Source organism: Diabrotica virgifera, chromosome 1, assembly GCF_917563875.1.
Source record: "Diabrotica virgifera virgifera chromosome 1, PGI_DIABVI_V3a".
NCBI classification, from domain to species: domain Eukaryota; kingdom Metazoa; phylum Arthropoda; class Insecta; order Coleoptera; family Chrysomelidae; genus Diabrotica; species Diabrotica virgifera.
Genome location: NC_065443.1, coordinates 250,025,222 through 250,043,193, shown reverse-complemented (window position 1 = coordinate 250,043,193; position 17,972 = coordinate 250,025,222). Strand labels below are relative to the sequence as shown.

Sequence of the window (17,972 nt, the reverse complement as noted above, 5' to 3'; positions counted from 1 at the left end):
CTGATTTATCTATTTATATTTTTTTCTTATAATTTCTATCATAATTAATTATAAAATGAGCATTTCCACTCCACTATTTTTTTAATTGGCTAATTAAAGGTATTGCGGAAATAGAAACTGGCAACACTGGTACGATTGTTAACCTTCAAATTCGTAGTTGTCAAAAATCTGAAAGATTTTGTTTAGATTATTTTTGTAACAAAAACAAAAATTAAACAGAATGGCTAAACCAAAGAAGGTTTTGGAAGAAGCGCGAGAATTTCAGAATCCAGAGCTCGATTTGTTTGATAGAGGAATATCTTCATTTGAAGAATTACCTGGATTATGTAAGTACATTTGTATTTCCTAATAAGGATTGTTGTAACCACAACCTTTGGGTGGGGTTTTCGTAATTCGTAAAGGTGTTCAGATTTGTTTGGATATACACATATAGCACAAATGTGAATTTCTAACAACCCTTATAGAATCTGGAAAATATAAGAACGTGTATGTTTTATAGCACAAAAGTCCTAAACGTCATTCGAAAATAGGACCTAATAAGTACCTAGTTACTTGTTTTTGTAGCTCCTAAGGATTTAAGTGATAGACGAAAAATGAGTCTTACAGCTTTCTTAACTGATCGTTATATTCAAAGCAATACAGTTAATGTGCATTTATGTGTCTTTCAATCCAACCACATCAAACTTTTATAATTTCATGTCTTTAAATTAGTTCCATTGTTGCCACATAATGCCACATATTTTCATAAAGTCTAAATCACACAAAAACAATGATTGAATTTGATACCAACCTTGGAGTTTTTAAATCTTATACACACTAATAGTTTTCTGTCCTAATAAGTACTTCATTTCTTTTCAAATCTCCCAAATCATACAGTATGAAGAGATATCCTCATCTAGCTTCTCATGTGCATTTCTGGATATGCGTCCCAAGGAAATTATATTTTGCAAAGTTGCATCCAGGCCGTCTGTCCATCATGGCAGTGGTCTTCCTCAATTCATCTTATCTTCGCAGGGTCTCTATTTTAATAATCTCATAGTCCGTCTAACATTGCTGAGCCATTCTACATGACTGGCAAATCTCCATTTTAACCTTTATGATGTCTTCTATTCCTGCTCTTATGAGCATCTCCTTGTTTTTGATCAGTCTGTAAGTTTAATTTCTAATATAACAATGGTGGAAATTTTCACCAAATTTCCATAAATTCCACCTAAACAAAGATCTCTAATGCCTGGTTGCACCAACAGATCTTAAGCTCCAGCTTAGCTAAGCTCTACTTATAGATAGGGCCTTCTTGAGTATCACTTACGTTGCACCATAATTTTAGATTCTTACCTTATTATCAATTATATCTATTATTATATTATGGTTTTCTTATTGTAATATATTATAATTATATTATATTAATTCTTATGATATTCTCGACTTAAGCTTAAGATCTGTTGGTGCAACCGGGCATTAGCGATCTATCATAATTTTCTTAATTATTGTATTAAGTTTTCCTGGTAGCAGATTTATACCTATTCTTATATTCCTATATGTTTTTTTCCATAACCTTTTTCATCTTCATAGTTTCCTATCTACATTTTTGAGACAAGGTTTTGGTTTTTGTTAGGTTTTGGCTTTATATCTGTCTGCAGGAGTTGTTGGTGGACCTGTACTTTATTTTTAGAACCCCAACCAATTTGTTGGGGAACCAGTGGGTATTCCAGTCCCTTGGTTATCATCTCTTTAACCCTCTTTATTAAACAGTTCTGCCATCCATGAATGACCTGGAAGGTATAAACATTCTTTTATTTGCGTTGTTATTATGTTGTACAGCTTTTGGTAATAACTCTTCATATAGTGTATGGTCAGTATGTTGCAAAATTAATGTTGTTCTGAAGCTATTTCCTTGTGGCATTTTTATGATTAATTATTTATATGGGAAATAAGCCACAATTAAAATGAAAAAAATAATTTTATTAACGTTTCGACGCCCAAATCGGGTGCCGTTGTCAAAATACAAAATATTACTAAAATAAACTAAAGTGTTGTTGCTAAGCAAAAAAAATTCTTCTAATAATTTATTTAATCTCACTCATTTATATTGGCAATTCAGACATATATTATACATTTTAAAGTAGAAGACTTTAAAATGATATTGCCAATATTTTATGAGTTGCGTTCCTGGGACGACCAAAGAAGCGGCTCTAATTATGCTAAATGAAACCAATTGTGTCGCAAATTCCTCGGTAGAATGCAGTAGGATGTGGTTACCCATACTGAAAGAGGAAGTCAATAGAAAGAAAATACCAAGATTAGTAAGTCAATAATATCGAGCTAGTACATATTTTATATTTTAGTATTACTTATATATCTAGTATTATTAATAATATTTATAATTTAAACATGTTACAAGTCAGAATTTGGTATTATTTTTTGAGAGTAAATTAATGTAAGACCAAATACTTACGATGTCGGGATAGTATCACAGGGTTTTTCCTGGTTTTCCCTTGTGATTTACTATGAAGTCTCTAACGCGAGAATTTTACTGTCGTTGCATTTGGTTGTCTTTTTAAAGACATATCACATGCTATAATTTTTTATGACGGATATTCTTGAGTTGGGGTTAATTTCATGTAATCGAATGAACTATCTTTCAGTAAGTCGTCCCAGGAACGCAACTCATAAAATATTGGCAATATCATTTTAAAGTCTTCTACTTTAAAATGTATAATATATGTCTGAATTGCCAATATAAATGAGTGAGATTAAATAAATTATTAGAAGAATTTTTTTTGCTTAGCAACAACACTTTAGTTTATTTTAGTAATATTTTGTATTTTGACAACGGCACCCGATTTGGGCGTCGAAACGTTAATAAAATTATTTTTTTCATTTTAATTGTGGCTTATTTCCCATATAAATAATTAATTGCAAAATTAAGTATTGTATAAATTCATTATTTCAGAAACGGACAACTTAGAAAAACTTAGAACACAAATTTTAATTTTTTGCTATGTGTTGGATTTTTTCGTATTTTGCATTCTTTCATCAGTGTTGACATAATGACATAATTGACAATTTTTTTTAATACAAACCAAGTTCACTGGACAGCTCATTTGAAAGTTCTTCTAATGGTCTTTGCAACAATGTATTATTTAAATATGTATTTCTACGGGGTTAAGCTCAAAATAACAGTTGCAAAGCTGTACGTTATGATTGCTTTAGTAGAAGCTAAGACAGGATTTTTGAAATTATGAACTTTTGGCCTGATTTCGCTGTTAAATTGCTCATAACACAAAGGGGGTACTTTGTTAAAAAAATGCCAAGAGGTTAAAAGTGTTTACTCTTGCCAAATTTACCCATAAAAACTGTTTGCGATACTTTTTTTACCTTTTTTATTTTGAAATAAATTGTTAGTAACAAATTATCTGCCATTCATACAAAAATGCCATTTGTTTCAAATGTTATAAAGAATCGCTAACACTTGGTTTAGATCAGTAGTCTTTTATTGGGGGGTTATTTGGTATTTTTATGTATCTTTTTGGAGATGTGCCGCTCGCCTATAATAGTAGAGCCTATTAAAAGTCTGCGCACCCATCCGGATCAGTACTCAACTGAACGTACCATGACATTCAGCAATTTAATATATTCGTGTATTCAAATGACTCAGTGTATTCAAATGACTCTGTGCTCACTTTACAGAAACGGACCGAAACGCACAACATCTCCGAATTCTGAAACGCGCCAAAATCTCTGAAGAGAATATTTTCGCTGTTAGAGTGTAGTCTAGCGTAGTGGTTCGATAAGGACTGAATAGTTAGCGCTACGACAATGAAACGAACCAGAAAATATGGACGAGAGTGGTCCAAGAGTTGTATATATTTTAATGTAACCAGATGCTAATACAATAGATGCTGAATTCAATATGTTGCTGTCAGAGACCATTATATACATTCTTTGAAAACTATAAATTAGCTGATTTTTAAAGTGAAAGAATTAAAATGTATTTTGTTTTGTGAGATCAGTTTTAATAGTAGATAAGAGTTCTTGATATTTTTCGTAACTCATTCTGAAGTATTGATAAAATTTGTCTTGATGATCAGTTAAATCAGGAAATAAAGTAGCAAGTTTACTTTCCTTGTTCTTTACAAATTTTACACACCCATTCATTACGCTTCCTTTTTGAAAGTTTGTTTTGTCGTTCCTCTTCCACGCACAACAAATTAACAATATAATTTTTGGATCCATCTTCTCTGAAATATGTAAATACATTGACTGAGCTGGCGGGATTTTGCCGATAAATGTGCGCTTAGCCATTTAATTCTGGGCTGTAGCGGTCCGTTCCGACCGATTTGATCTAAAGGGCGCAGAGCTTAACTCATATCAGTTCTAATGCTTTTTTTTTGTTTTAGTGAATATGACAAATATTACAAGGTTAACTTTGAGCCACAACAAAATTAAGTGTAAGTGAATTAATTTTTCTTTATTTTTACATAAATAACAAATTTAAAAATAATATAGTGTGTCTGCGTAACTTGGGACCATATGGGAAATTTTTTTAAACCTTAAGCTCCTAGCGTTACATATATGTAACGCAAAAACCGCTAAAATCTTAAGCCTGAAATTCGGGAAGTGATTTTAATTTTAACTAGATGACGATGCAACACTTTCGAGGGACACTTGTTTACTATTTTTTTGCGTTTGGTTCAAGGATTTGATCTAACCTGTTTATTTAGTTGAGTGTTTGATGTGACGGTGTTTCTTATTTATGGTAAAAATGAATCTCGAGTTTGAGTAAGTATATTTTTACTATTCTTTTGTTATTATATTTTATTTAAAGTATTTTCAATTGAGCCTAAATTAATGTATTTCTTATTGATATTATAAATTTTTCAAGATTTTATCATGATTTTGTAAATTATGCCTTTTACAGTTGAGTCCGCGAGTCTTTACCCGTGCTTCATCATTTAAAGCATACGAAATAAGTCGGAAATCTATTTCACGCAACAACAAGTGACAGAAAGTGGCTACTGTTCCGATTACGGGTTTTACTATAAAATTTGACGTTATCAAATAAATAGAATGTCAAATGTAAGTTTTGCTTCAAAATTTTTGGCAGAATTGCAGCTACATTTGAATTACATTAATAAATCCTTTTAATATCATTAGTGATTATTAAATAAACAATTTATAAAAACTAAAATTAAATATAGTATTTTTACTACAAAAGCGATATTACGTAGGTCAACATTTTTGACGTAAGAGAACTGTCAAAACATTAGAATGTGACTTTTCACGTCACATTCTAATGTTTTGACAGTTCTCTTACGTCAAAAATTTTGACCTACGTAATATCGCTTTTGTAGTAAAAATACTATATACAATGTTTACAGTGTGTTGATGTAATAGGTTTTTTTTATTATTTATTTAAAAGTATTTTGCAATATGTTGAGTGTCAAAAATAAACAAAAGTAAGGATTTTACCCACTGATAAAATCAAAGTACAATTTTTAAGAGTTTTAAAGCAAATAATATTATATTTTATAACTACTAACTAATTAATTGTCATTTTATTCACTTTGACGGAAACCTAAACACAATCACTTCTTTACTGTGTGAATGACGTTAGCTTTGTATGTTTTAAATATTAATTGCCAAAATATAATTATTTACCTTAAAATTTGAAAGTCCAATATAAAATTAGTTGTGAAAACAACTGTTTGTGTATAATAAAGAAACTTCAAAACGCAAAAATTCGACAAAAACCGCAAAAAATTCAACTGACTGACAGCCCTAAAAAGTAAACAAAGCAGAAACGTCAAACAAATTGTGCTTAAAATATGAAAACATACCGAATTGTCTTTTTTTGTACCTATCTCTTTTCAATGCACTGAGTCTAGATGGTTCACAAAAATAACATGTGTTTTAACTTAATAACAAACGGCAGCTGGTTTGTCATGAGTTTCATGCGTGGAAGAGAATGATGCTAGATAAAAAGTATGTGTTTTATCTCGCCAGGTATTAATGACGCACGGGTAAAGACTCACAGACTCAACTGTATTTTTGGTGTTAGATATATGTAACGCTACGAACATATGGAAGCAAAAATCGGAACTTTTAGAATTGTAATATATTTTTTGTTCCAGAAAAGGGTTTTCTCTTCAAGAAGCGCTGGAGATGATTCATGCCGCTGAAACTTTAGACGTTGATGCTATATATATATATATATATATATATATATATATATATATATATATATATATATATATATATATATATATATATATATATAAACAAGGAGAGCTATATATATATATATATATATATATAATATATAATTTCAAAGTGTTTCAAAGATCTACATCTTATATATATATATATATATATATATATATATATATATATATATATATATATATATTGACCCCAGAATTTAATGGGCGTTCAGACGAGGAGTCTGGTGATGAGGAAGATAATGATTTGAACAGGTTGTCCGGGAGAATTCTTACGGCACCTGTTGAACTTGCTTTACGAAATAGTGAAAAAGATTCCGAAATATGTAATGATATTGACGAGGCTGCCTTCCAGATCATCAGCAAAGGCTGATAAGCAAGTGAAAGAACAGTTGGAATTTCTACCGAGTAGGAATTCGCTCTAAAAATGGTGGTGGTATCTATTTACATGGATGCTGGGCATAACTATTCAAAATGGTGCAGACAGGCCATTCATCCAAAGTAGTCAGAGATATAAGACATGATAAGATTAACCAGCTTCTGACCAATACTCCTGATAAAAAGGAGACGTTGTGCACGTGAGGGCTGCAGTTGGCATGTGCATACCATGTGTTGCAAGTGCAATGTGGGAGTATGCATCGAGTGCAACATAGATTTTCATCTACAATAATTTGATTATATTTTTTCATTTATCTAGTTTTGTATTTGCTTGTTATTTTTATATTTATAACAGGGAATATTTTAAATATTTTTGCTCCTATATCTTCCTAGCGTTACATATATGTCACGGCAATTTTCTAGGAAATCCAAAATAATTAAGAAAAAAGTGTATGTATTTTCTTTTAAAACCTACTCAAAGAAATTGCAAAAGTTGCAAAGAAATTAAAATTCAGGATAATATAAATTTTACGGAAAAAAGTTATTCTTTATAAAGTGCTCTGCATAGTCTAAAACCTAAGACGCAATCATCAGATATCAAAATTTATCAACAGTATACGAGGTATGTCAAAAAATATGAATTTCGCTCAAGAGTAAAGTGCCTTTATATTTCAAAGTATCGAAAATTGTCATTGAGAAAAGTTGTTTGTAATTAAAAATTATGTTATAATCTGCATTTACACTCTTCTAATTGAATTTTTTTTTTATAATTTTCCTCAAACAAGGACACCCAACATCATTTTTATTTATGATAGCTCCGTTATTATTAATTTTACGAAAAAAAGTTATTCTTTATAAAACGTTCTGCATAGTCTAACAACTAAGATAAAATTATAAGATATTAAATTCTGTCAATTTTATACGAGGTATGTCAAAAAATATGAATTTCGCTGAAGAGTAAAGTACCTTTATTTTTCACAATATTGAAATTTGTTATTATAAAAAGTTGTTCAGAATTAAAAACTGTGTTTCAATATGCAATTTCATCTTTCTAGTTGAAATATTGTGAACTATAAAGGTATTTTACTCTTGAACGAAATTCATATTTTTTACATACCTCGTATAAAATTGAAAAAAATTGATATCTTATGATTGCATCTTAGTTTTTTGACTATTCAGACATTTTTATAAAGAATAACTTTTTTTCACAAAATTAATAATAACGGAGTTATCTTAAATAAAAATGATGTTAGGTATCCGTAATTTGAGAAAATTGTCAAAAAAAAATTTTTCAATTAGAAGAGTGTAAATACACATTATAACATAATTTTTAATTACAAACAACTTTTCTTAATAACAATTTTTGATATTGTGAAATATAAAGGCACTTTACTCTTGAGCGAAATTCATATTTTTGGACATACCTCGTATATTATTGATAAAATTTGATATCTGATGATTGCATCTTAGGTTTTAGACTATGCAGAGCACTTTATGAAGAAAAGCCTTTTTTCGTAAAATTGATATTAAAAAAGTTTCCCACATGGTTCCAAGTTACGCAGACACACTGTATAAACTACAAATTCATGACATTCAAACTCCTATATATTTTAGCTGTACCTCCTGGTCTTGCCAACTTGACCAACTTGGAAATTTTGAATCTCTCCAACAACCATATTGAGGAATTACCTCTGTCTTTGTCCTCCATGCCAAAATTAAGAATACTGAATATCTCCATTAATCGTTTGTATACCTTGCCTCGAGGTTTTGGTGCATTTCCTGTATTAGAAGTGTTGGATCTGACTTATAATAATCTGAAAGAGGATGCTTTGCCGGGAAACTTCTTTATGATGGGTAGGTGTACTGCATTGTGTAAGAAAGCTTAATTTTAATGTGTTGCATTTTAGAGACTCTTCGTGCCTTATACTTAGGAGATAATGATTTTGAATATATCCCTTCTGACATCAAAAACTTGAAAAATTTACAAATCGTGAGTAGTTTCTTTAATAAAAACTTCAGTTCATACAAACTGTATAGATTTAAATTAGATATGCCACTTTAAATGGCAACACTGCAAGCTATAATACTCTGACAATTTTTACAAGACAGTGATTCATTGTCAATAGTGACAATAAATCACCATTTTGTAAAAATTTTCAGAGATTAGACGGAAACATTAAGTTCGTTATACAGGGTGTCCCAGACTAATTTAGCCACGCTATATCTCTTAAACGAATAGAGATTTTCAAATGGGACAAAAAGTGGTCTATTCTACTTGTAATACACTTTAATATGGGGTAGAAAAAAATCATCCCCTAAATATTCATCCCTTAGTTACAACCCCTAACTTTAATTTTTTTAATAGCATCCTGTATATTTTTTTATAGTTTTGGATGTGGTTTTCTATCGTCTATTCAACACATTTTTTGAAAATAAAATCGGTTCGTAAATAACCAAGAAAATATCAGTTTAGTTTTGTTAATTATGTGTCCCAGACTAATTTATCCAGGCTATATTTCTTAAACGAATAGAGATTTTCGAATGGGACGAAAACTGATCTATTACATTTGTAATACACTTTAATATGGCATAATTATCCCCTAAATATTCATCCCTTAATTACAACCCCTAACTTTATTTTTTAAAGCACCCTGTAAGTTAGGATTGAATATTTAGGGGATGAAATTTTTCTACGTTATATGAAAGTGTATTACAAATGGAATAGATCAGTTTTTGTCCCATTCGAAAATCTCTATTCGTTTAAGAAATATAGCCTGGATAAATTAGTCTGGGACACACAATTAACAAAAATAAACTGATAGTTTCTTGGTTATTTACGAACCGATTTTATTTTCAAAAAATGTGTTGAATAGACGATAAAAGACCACATCCAAAACTATAAAAAAATATACAGGGTGCTATTAAAAAATTAGAGTTAGGGGTTGTAACTAAGGGATGAATATTTAGGGGATGATTTTTTTCTACGCCATATTAAAGTGTATTACAAGTAGAATATATCACTCTGTGTCCCATTCGAAAATCTCTATTCGTTTAAGAGATATAGCGTGGCTAAATTAGTCTGGGACACCCTGTAGTTGTATTAGTTGCCGACGGCGGAGCATCAATTTCATCAGCAAAATAGAAATGGCTATTTCGTTTAGTTTTTGAATATTCTTGGACAATCCATACTTGCATAATCGCTTAAATTATTAATTTAATTAATAGGATTTTTTTCTACCTATGTTCAGTGATTACAATAATTTATTTACTATGCAATAGTAACTAATAATCGAGAAAAGTGATAAAGTGATTTTAATAACATACTGTTACTATCTATGTTAGATATGTTAGATAAATTTTGAACATCTTTAACAAATTAAAATACAATTATAGTATACACCAATGTTGCCGATTTTAGCTTTCCTTCACTATCATATATCTAATCAAAAACTAAATGGTCTGTGTCTTTTCTTTTTATAGGAATGTTTAAATATATTTTTAAGTTAAATAAAAATTTACTAGCTATGATAGAATGTAAAAATTTTTATTGTTTTTAGCTTGTTCTTCGTGAAAATGACATCATTGAACTACCCAAAGAAATAGGGGAATTAATTCGTCTGAGGGAACTTCATCTTCAGGGAAATCGTCTGACTATCCTTCCTCCAGAGATTGGAAACTTAGATATGTCCTCGAACAAGTCTGCTTTTCGATTTGAAGGCAACGAATGGGTACCACCTATTGCCGAACAGTTACAACTAGGAATTAGCCATCTACAGGATTATTTGAGAAGTGAAACATATAGAGTGTAAGTAATACTGTTAATAAAAATGTCTAATAGGTGTTTTATCAGAAAAAAATATTTTTAAGATATTTTTCAACCTGGTTGAGAAGAATATTTATTATTATACAGGGTGAGTTAGGAATATTATCTGATATTTCTATCTGTAATCACTTTTAAATGGCAAGTTCGGTGGGTCTCATATTTTGCTTAAATATTACACTACTAACACCTGATCAACTGATTTATTCACACTGGCAAGAAATCAGATACGTTTTAAAAAAATAAGTTCGATTTGTGTTTTTTTTTTATTTAGGACACTTTTGGCCTTCTTTATTTCTCTATGAATTTGTTTAACGAAACTGAAATCGACTACATTATTATTTAGAGCTGCTGTCAAAAAAATCACTATAGCGAATATGGTAGCCAACATGATATCCAACATCAATAACGGTCATGGAACTAGAAGAAGAAATACTTCTAAAATACATGTGTAGAAACTTGTCTTTTCTAAAATAGTTCGTTGAATAAATGATCAACAATGAATAAACTAATATTTTTCCATCCAGCTAAATTAAATACCTATTCTAAAACACTTCCTCTCTAGCTCCTCAACTAGGAGCAAGTAAAAAACTTCGTCTCTCGCCTCTTAACTCGAAGCGTACAAGTTCTTCGTTTCACGCTTTTTAAATACACTTGAGTCATGAGCACAATTGACTCAAAAGCGAGATTTGAGATTACACTTACAAGAATGTAAGAGGTATTGAAATAAAAATATGTAATGTGCAAACAATAACTTTATTGTTGAACTTACAAAAACTGCTATTGCATTATTTGGAGGACGTATTATAAAAGCAATATGCAATACGAACAGTTTCCTAAATATTCATCATTGGAACGAACGCAAGAAAGACGTTATGATAAAAAAAATCATCGATTAGATAATGGATTTCTTTATTTTTCAGTATTTGATACTACCGCTATGTGTCTCAAAAGAAAAGCCTTTGATCACGTTGTGTTGCCAGTACTTACACATGGTGCAGAAACTTCAATAACCAAGAAAGTAAGAAATAAAATTTGTGTGACCTAAAGAGCCATGGAACGCTCAATGTTAGGCATTTCTCGTAGGGATCGAATTACGAACAAGGAAATAAGACGACGAACAGGAGTGACGGATGCCATAGAGAGAATTATGACCCTAAAGTGGAACTGGGCTGGACACATAGCTAGAATGTCGGATAACAGATGGACACAGCGAATAATACGAGGTCTGGCTATTCAATAACGAGACTGCGCGTGCAGAAGGCGTCCTAGAGGGGAAGAGTGGGAAACGAATGCAGCATTGGATACGTCTACTAAGTGTCTACTCTTCCAGTACGAAAACACGTTTTTGTCGCCCTAGTAGTATTTTTTCTGTAGAGGTTAGAAAAGAACGTGTTTTTTTCTCGTGCCGATAACAATGTGTGACGAAAAACATGAGCAACGGATTAATGTGAAATTTCTCGTTAAATAAAAAAAAAAACTCCGACTGAGTGCTATAATTTGTTAAAAGAGGCCTATGGTGAGAATTCTCTATCTCGGTCGCGTATTTTCGAATGGTATAAACGGTTTTCTGAAGGCCGAGAGAGCGCCGAAGATGACCAACGTCCAGGTCGACCTGTCTCTGTCTCAACTCCGCAAACAGTGACCAAAATAAATGAAATTGTGCGCGGAGATTGTCGTGTGAGCATTCGGATGATGGCTGAGACTGTAAACGCTGATAAAGAAACTGTCAGAAAAATTTTACATGACGAATTGAACATGAAGAAAGTCTGTGCGAAGTTAATCCCAAAAAATTTGGCCCCTGACCAAAAGCTCGTCCGTCAACAGATCGCTGTCTGTGAAGCGTTATTTAGCCGCTAGAGGCATTCCAGTGCTCGAACACCCGCCGTACTCGCCTGATGTAGCACCCTGTGACTTTTGCCTGTTTCCGAAGATCAAGTCTGCCTTAAAAGGAATCCGGTTCGAGTCGATGGAAGAGGTGAAGCGAAAAACGGCGGAGCTCCTAAAAGCTCTAACAAAAGAAGACTTCCAGCATTGCTTTGACCAATGGAAAAAACGAATGGAACGGTGTGTGGCGAGGGAAGGGTAATATATTGAAGGAAAGCATTCGATTGTAGAATAATTTTTAAAATAAAATTTTTTTTTCATTAGCAGTCTCGTTATTTAATAGCCAGACCTCGTACACTAGAGACCAAGACAAGAAGCATATCGAAGTAGAGGTCGTCCGCCAACAAGATGGCCTGATGACATAAAACAGATCGACAAAAATTGAATGCAAACAGCACAAAACAGAAATACATGGAAAAGACTGAGGGAGATCGATATCCAGCAGTGGATAGATTCGGGTTGAATGATGATATTACCTCCCCACTTCTAATTGCAATTTCCAATCTATTTCGCATAGCTCGGATGACTTTTCTAATAAATTCTTGAGGTATAGGTTCCCATTCATCATTAAGCGTAGATCTCAATTCCATTAGGTTCCCTGAGACCCGTGGCTGCCTTTTTTGGTGTCAGGTTGGCTGTCTTCAGTCTCCTTCTGACTGGCCAAATGCTGGTAGCCACCCGTCGGATCTCTCAAAGCTCTTCATTGAGATTAGCACAAATTAAATATCGATTTCTCAGGGATTTCGATATAAGAAATCGATCATTTCTTTCCCTTGTTATTCGATTATGCACGGCCTCTTCCTTGTCGGCGGACATAATCACTACTATCTTGGTGCCGACGATACACTCAGGATACAGCTGATTGGCTTAAATTTAATCGATTTGCACGGCCCTCTGGCTCGGGCCTTCTCTTAATAATGCTAGTGCTTGAACTGCTTCGTATAAGTGATTGATAAATCACTGATAAGCCCATATTGTGCTCAAATTGAATATCATAAAACTTTTTATGGGATCTAATTATTTTTTCTTTTTTTTAGGCTGTACAGTAGAATGGTTACCAATAAACCTCCACCCCCTCCACCATGTGTTGACAAAGCCAAAAAGATTTCTCGAATTCGTTAAAGGTACCTAAAATGAAGATTTTTATTTTTAATTGTGCCATAACTATGAAACAAACACGAAGTATCGTATTTACTGTATGGACATCATTTTTGGTACTTAACTCTTCCCAGTTATTGTAAGTGCCTGTAATACTGCCTTAATAGGATTAAGAATAATAATTTTAGAGCTATTTATGAAAAACATTAAATACACTTGCGAGCAGAAAAAATCGGATCACTCGTAACACTATGCACTATACACTATACACTCGTAACACTATACACGTTAGATGTCTCGAATTTGTTAAACCTGTTCTCTGATTTGAGTGATTTTTTTAGTATGTTATAGCCTTATTATTTAAGAAAATCGATGTAATAATACTGTTGCTAGACAGGTAAATGTCATTTTATACCGGGTGTAACAATCATACTGTGTTTTTTCACTTAAAGTTCGGAACACTCAATTATAGTCTTAGGCTTTCTTAACATTTTGTTTTTTAATTCATTCGCTTATGTTCGATAATAAAAGAGATATGTACTTTTATACTATAAATGAGGTATGCTATTTGGTCTTGATCAATATCATTCAAAATCTCGAAAACTTTAATATTCGCCGTGTGTAAGTACATACTTGGAAGGGATACGAGAAACGATCGTGCGCGAGTCGCGGAGAAACCGTTCATACCTACTATCATTGAAGAAGAAAAATTATGTTGCTCACAATATTGATATATGCAATTATTATATAAAAGTAAATTTAATTAGTTGTATTTTGCTTGCGGTACTGCATTTTAATAATTAATTTTATTTACTACATACAATTGTTTACCTTTTAATAACATAACCTGAATATTACTTTTTCTTCTTATAATTTTTTTTTGGGCTATGGTCTTGACAAGTATCCAGCAACCAGGACTAATATAATTGGTCAATGTAATTAAAAGTGCGAAAAATGTTGCTGAGCTATGAAACCAGGTGTCACTTTTCCGAACTTGCACGGTCCCAATATGAAGGGTCAGGGGGAAGAACGATGAATGTCTATCTGCAAGCATTTTCGGTAAAATGAGAAACAAAGTTACATATTCATTATTTTTCCCCCTTGAGTCCAATCTTGTGATCAAACGATGATCATCTTTATTTCCCCTTGGCCATCCACAGGTTGATAGTACTTTTTCTAAACTAAGACATTGCACAAAAATCGCAGAATGACAAAAAATTGCCAATCATCGTTTTTCCCTCTGGCCCTTCATATCTTTAATAAATTTACTAATTTTCACAACAAACCAGACACTTTTTGACTGTTAACAATTTGACATTCATTAAATTGTTAATTTATTGATGGATTTATTGATGAAAAGCACGGCTAGTTGTTAACGTACCTAACTTTTTTATTATGCAACATAAGCAAATGAATCACAAAAGAAAATGTTTAATAAAGCCTAAGGCTACAATTGAGTTTTAATTTCAATATTTTATATATGCTAGAATATTCCATAGAGTGTTCGGAACTTTAAGGAAAAAACACAGTATGATTGTTACACCCGGTATAAAATGACATTTACAGCTGGTTCCTAAAAACACTGATACGACTCTTAGTAAGATTTGATCATTTTGAGCAGTGTATTTGATTGGTCTGACATTATATTATATTTATTATGACAGTTGATTATGACAGACAAATAATAAAATAAACAAACAACAAACAACTGATTACATAATTAATTCATAAATTGTAATAATTATTATGGTCTAAATAGAATATTAAGAAATAATATTAATAGAAATATTAATCTTGTTTGTTTGCTGCAGTTCGGTACCTAAGACGCGATGCTTTAATTCTGCGCCAAGTTGTCGTCTTTCTTCCCGGAAACTGTGACATAATTCTTGCAGTTTTCGCATCTTCAAAAGGATTCTCTTCTAATCTCTATAAAAGCGTACGATCTTCACGAGCGGTAGATATTTTTGATCTTCCAGAACCTTGCTTTCTTTCGAGAGTTTCTTGATTTATCCATCTTTTATTAATATTAAAAATTGTTGTTCTGCTTACGTTAAAATGGTTCATTACGGCAGATAGTGACCAATCATCTTCTAATTTCGTTACAATTCTTGATTTAGTTCTTTGCTAGCATGTGGAGCCATTTTTTGAGGTTGAACAAAATAAGTTGTCTGACAAATTTTAAGATTTGGCAGTGACAGTGAACCAGCTGTACCTGTCTAGCAACAAAATTATTACATCGATTTTCTTAAATATCAGGGCTATAACATACTAAAAAAATCACTCAAATCGGACAACAGGTTTAGGAAATTCGAGACATCTAACGTGTAGAATTCATCGAGTGACCCGATTTTTTTGCTCGCAAGTGTATAAGTCCAGATGCTATTTAACAGTGTGAATTAGTTTTTTCTACATTTTACAAGTTTTTGGTACATTCAGTAATGTATCATCTATATTAAAGAAATTTAACAATAATTGTTAATTCTCAATTGTGTGCAATGCAATCATATATTTTATTTAACATAATTTTTTACTAAAACCATATTTGTTACAAATGTAAGTTACTTATTGACCATGTTTTAACTCGTTGACGAAAATTTCCATATATTTTAATAAATTATTTATATTAATATACCAAATAGCGTTTTACTAACAGAAATATTGGGGTATGTAGAAACCCATACAAAGGAACATAAAGGTCTAGTATTTATATGTACAGGATGATTCATTAAGAATGCCCAATCTATGAGTTGTTCTAGACTCAAAATATGGTGATTCTGCCCAATATGCCTTACACAAATATTGCTGGTTTCCGAGATACCTAAAGCCGCCCACTCACGATACTGCGGCGTCGTTCAATTTTGTCGAATCCGACTAATTGACAAAAATTTCGATCGGGTGGGACCGTGCATCCAACAAAATCGTTACAATTTGACCATAGAGAGACTGGCCTGTCTGCTGCAGTGCTGCAGAATAGTGATGTCGATTATAGTTACTTTCGAGTATTCGTTACAAATCGTTACTTTTGTATAAAGTAATCATTTAGAGTGTTCGTTACTTTGATTACTTTGACTACTTGTGTTACTTTTGTATTTGAGTACCTGTAATCATATCGAGAATCGCATTTGTCAGTAGATATTTTGTATTAGTATTAGTAGGATAATTTGATTATGTACTATGATTACTTTTGTATTTGAGTACCAGTAATCATATCGAGAATCGCATTTCTCAGTATTTCGTATAAGTATAAGATCCGATATAACAACCACCTTCACCGATCTATTTAATGGATAGAAATTAAATGATATGTAATCTATTATGTTAAAAATTATTAAAAACAACATAATTTTGTCCGGGCTAATTAATAATTAAAAAATTGTTCCGTTTGCATCAATTAAGTGCCAAAAACAAACCCTCGAAACTCTAGATGACGTACCTTAGCAGTAGGGCTTACAATACCGAACTAAAATCTGAATACCGGTATTTGATATTTGAAATTTTAAATATCGGGATACCGGTATTAAAACCGGTATTCTAATGTCTAGTTTAATTTCTAGGTTTGTTAACTGCTCAGACTTTGAAAATACTCTTTCGGAAGGTACTGATGTGGCAGGTATTGATAAATAACATTTTATAGCCAAATAATAAAGCTCAGGGAAAGAGGATTTGTATTTTTTTCAAAATTCCATCGGGTTAATTTTTGTTGCAAAATTTGGAATTTTGAAAGAAAATGTGGCATTGGGTAGTAGACGTAAAACATAAACAATCGCTTTATATTGCCGACACCGCCGCTTCTCGATGGTGCCATACTTCTCGATGACTCGGTATGTGTTAAGCGGGCTCCACATTCTCGGCGAAGTTACTTCGCCAAAGTTGACCGAAGTCCGAAGTACCTCTCTACACACTCGTTCTACTTCGCGAGGAAGTGCGATACCGACAAAGAGCGGTGCGATACCGACAAAGATCCCTTTGACTCGGACGCGCCAGACCGACAGAGAATGGAAATAGAACGAAATAAGGCAAAGTTGCACAAGGTGGTCGTCTACAGTCTCGTACTTGTTGAACCTCGATCGACTTCGGCGAGAGTGTGGAGCTCACATAATAAATATGCCTGATATAGATTTTAATACAACGAAATTGTTTGTTTATCTTCAAACAAACATTATTGTTATTAATTAATATTATTTTAAATTAGATTTATATTGTGTATAAATTCAATTTTTATCAACTAATGTGTAATACCAAAATACCGGTATTTTTAGATAAATACCGGTTTTTAATACCGGACAAACATCGTCCGGGATTCCGGTATTCGGGATCCCGGTATTGTAAGCCCTACTTAGCAGTAACCCTGGGCACCAAAGTGCTTCGGAGGTCGGTTCTGATTGCATATTCGTGTTCAGTGACCCCAATTACCCCGAAATAAGAAAATCTGGCCCTTGATATACTGATTTTAACAAGTTTATGCATTTTTCGATGCGTTTTATACACTTTAAAATGTAATAATGCATTTCCACCCATTTTTCTATAGTCTTTTTTTCGGGCGTCATCCTAATCCTAAATACAATGCA

General features: G+C 32.2%; 1 protein-coding gene across 1 annotated transcript; it reads left to right on the top strand.

Moving 5' to 3' along the window:
- The first annotated feature begins 63 nt into the window (after positions 1 to 63).
- Positions 64 to 16,040, top strand: LOC114329091 (ras suppressor protein 1). The gene is made up of 6 exons (XM_028278103.2): positions 64 to 326; positions 4,401 to 4,451; positions 8,214 to 8,453; positions 8,507 to 8,589; positions 10,157 to 10,404; positions 13,344 to 16,040. The coding sequence occupies exons 1-6, from the start codon at positions 221 to 223 to the stop codon at positions 13,426 to 13,428; spliced, it is 813 nt and encodes a 270-aa protein (XP_028133904.1). The 5' UTR covers positions 64 to 220; the 3' UTR covers positions 13,429 to 16,040.
- Positions 16,041 to 17,972: the final 1,932 nt, after the last annotated feature.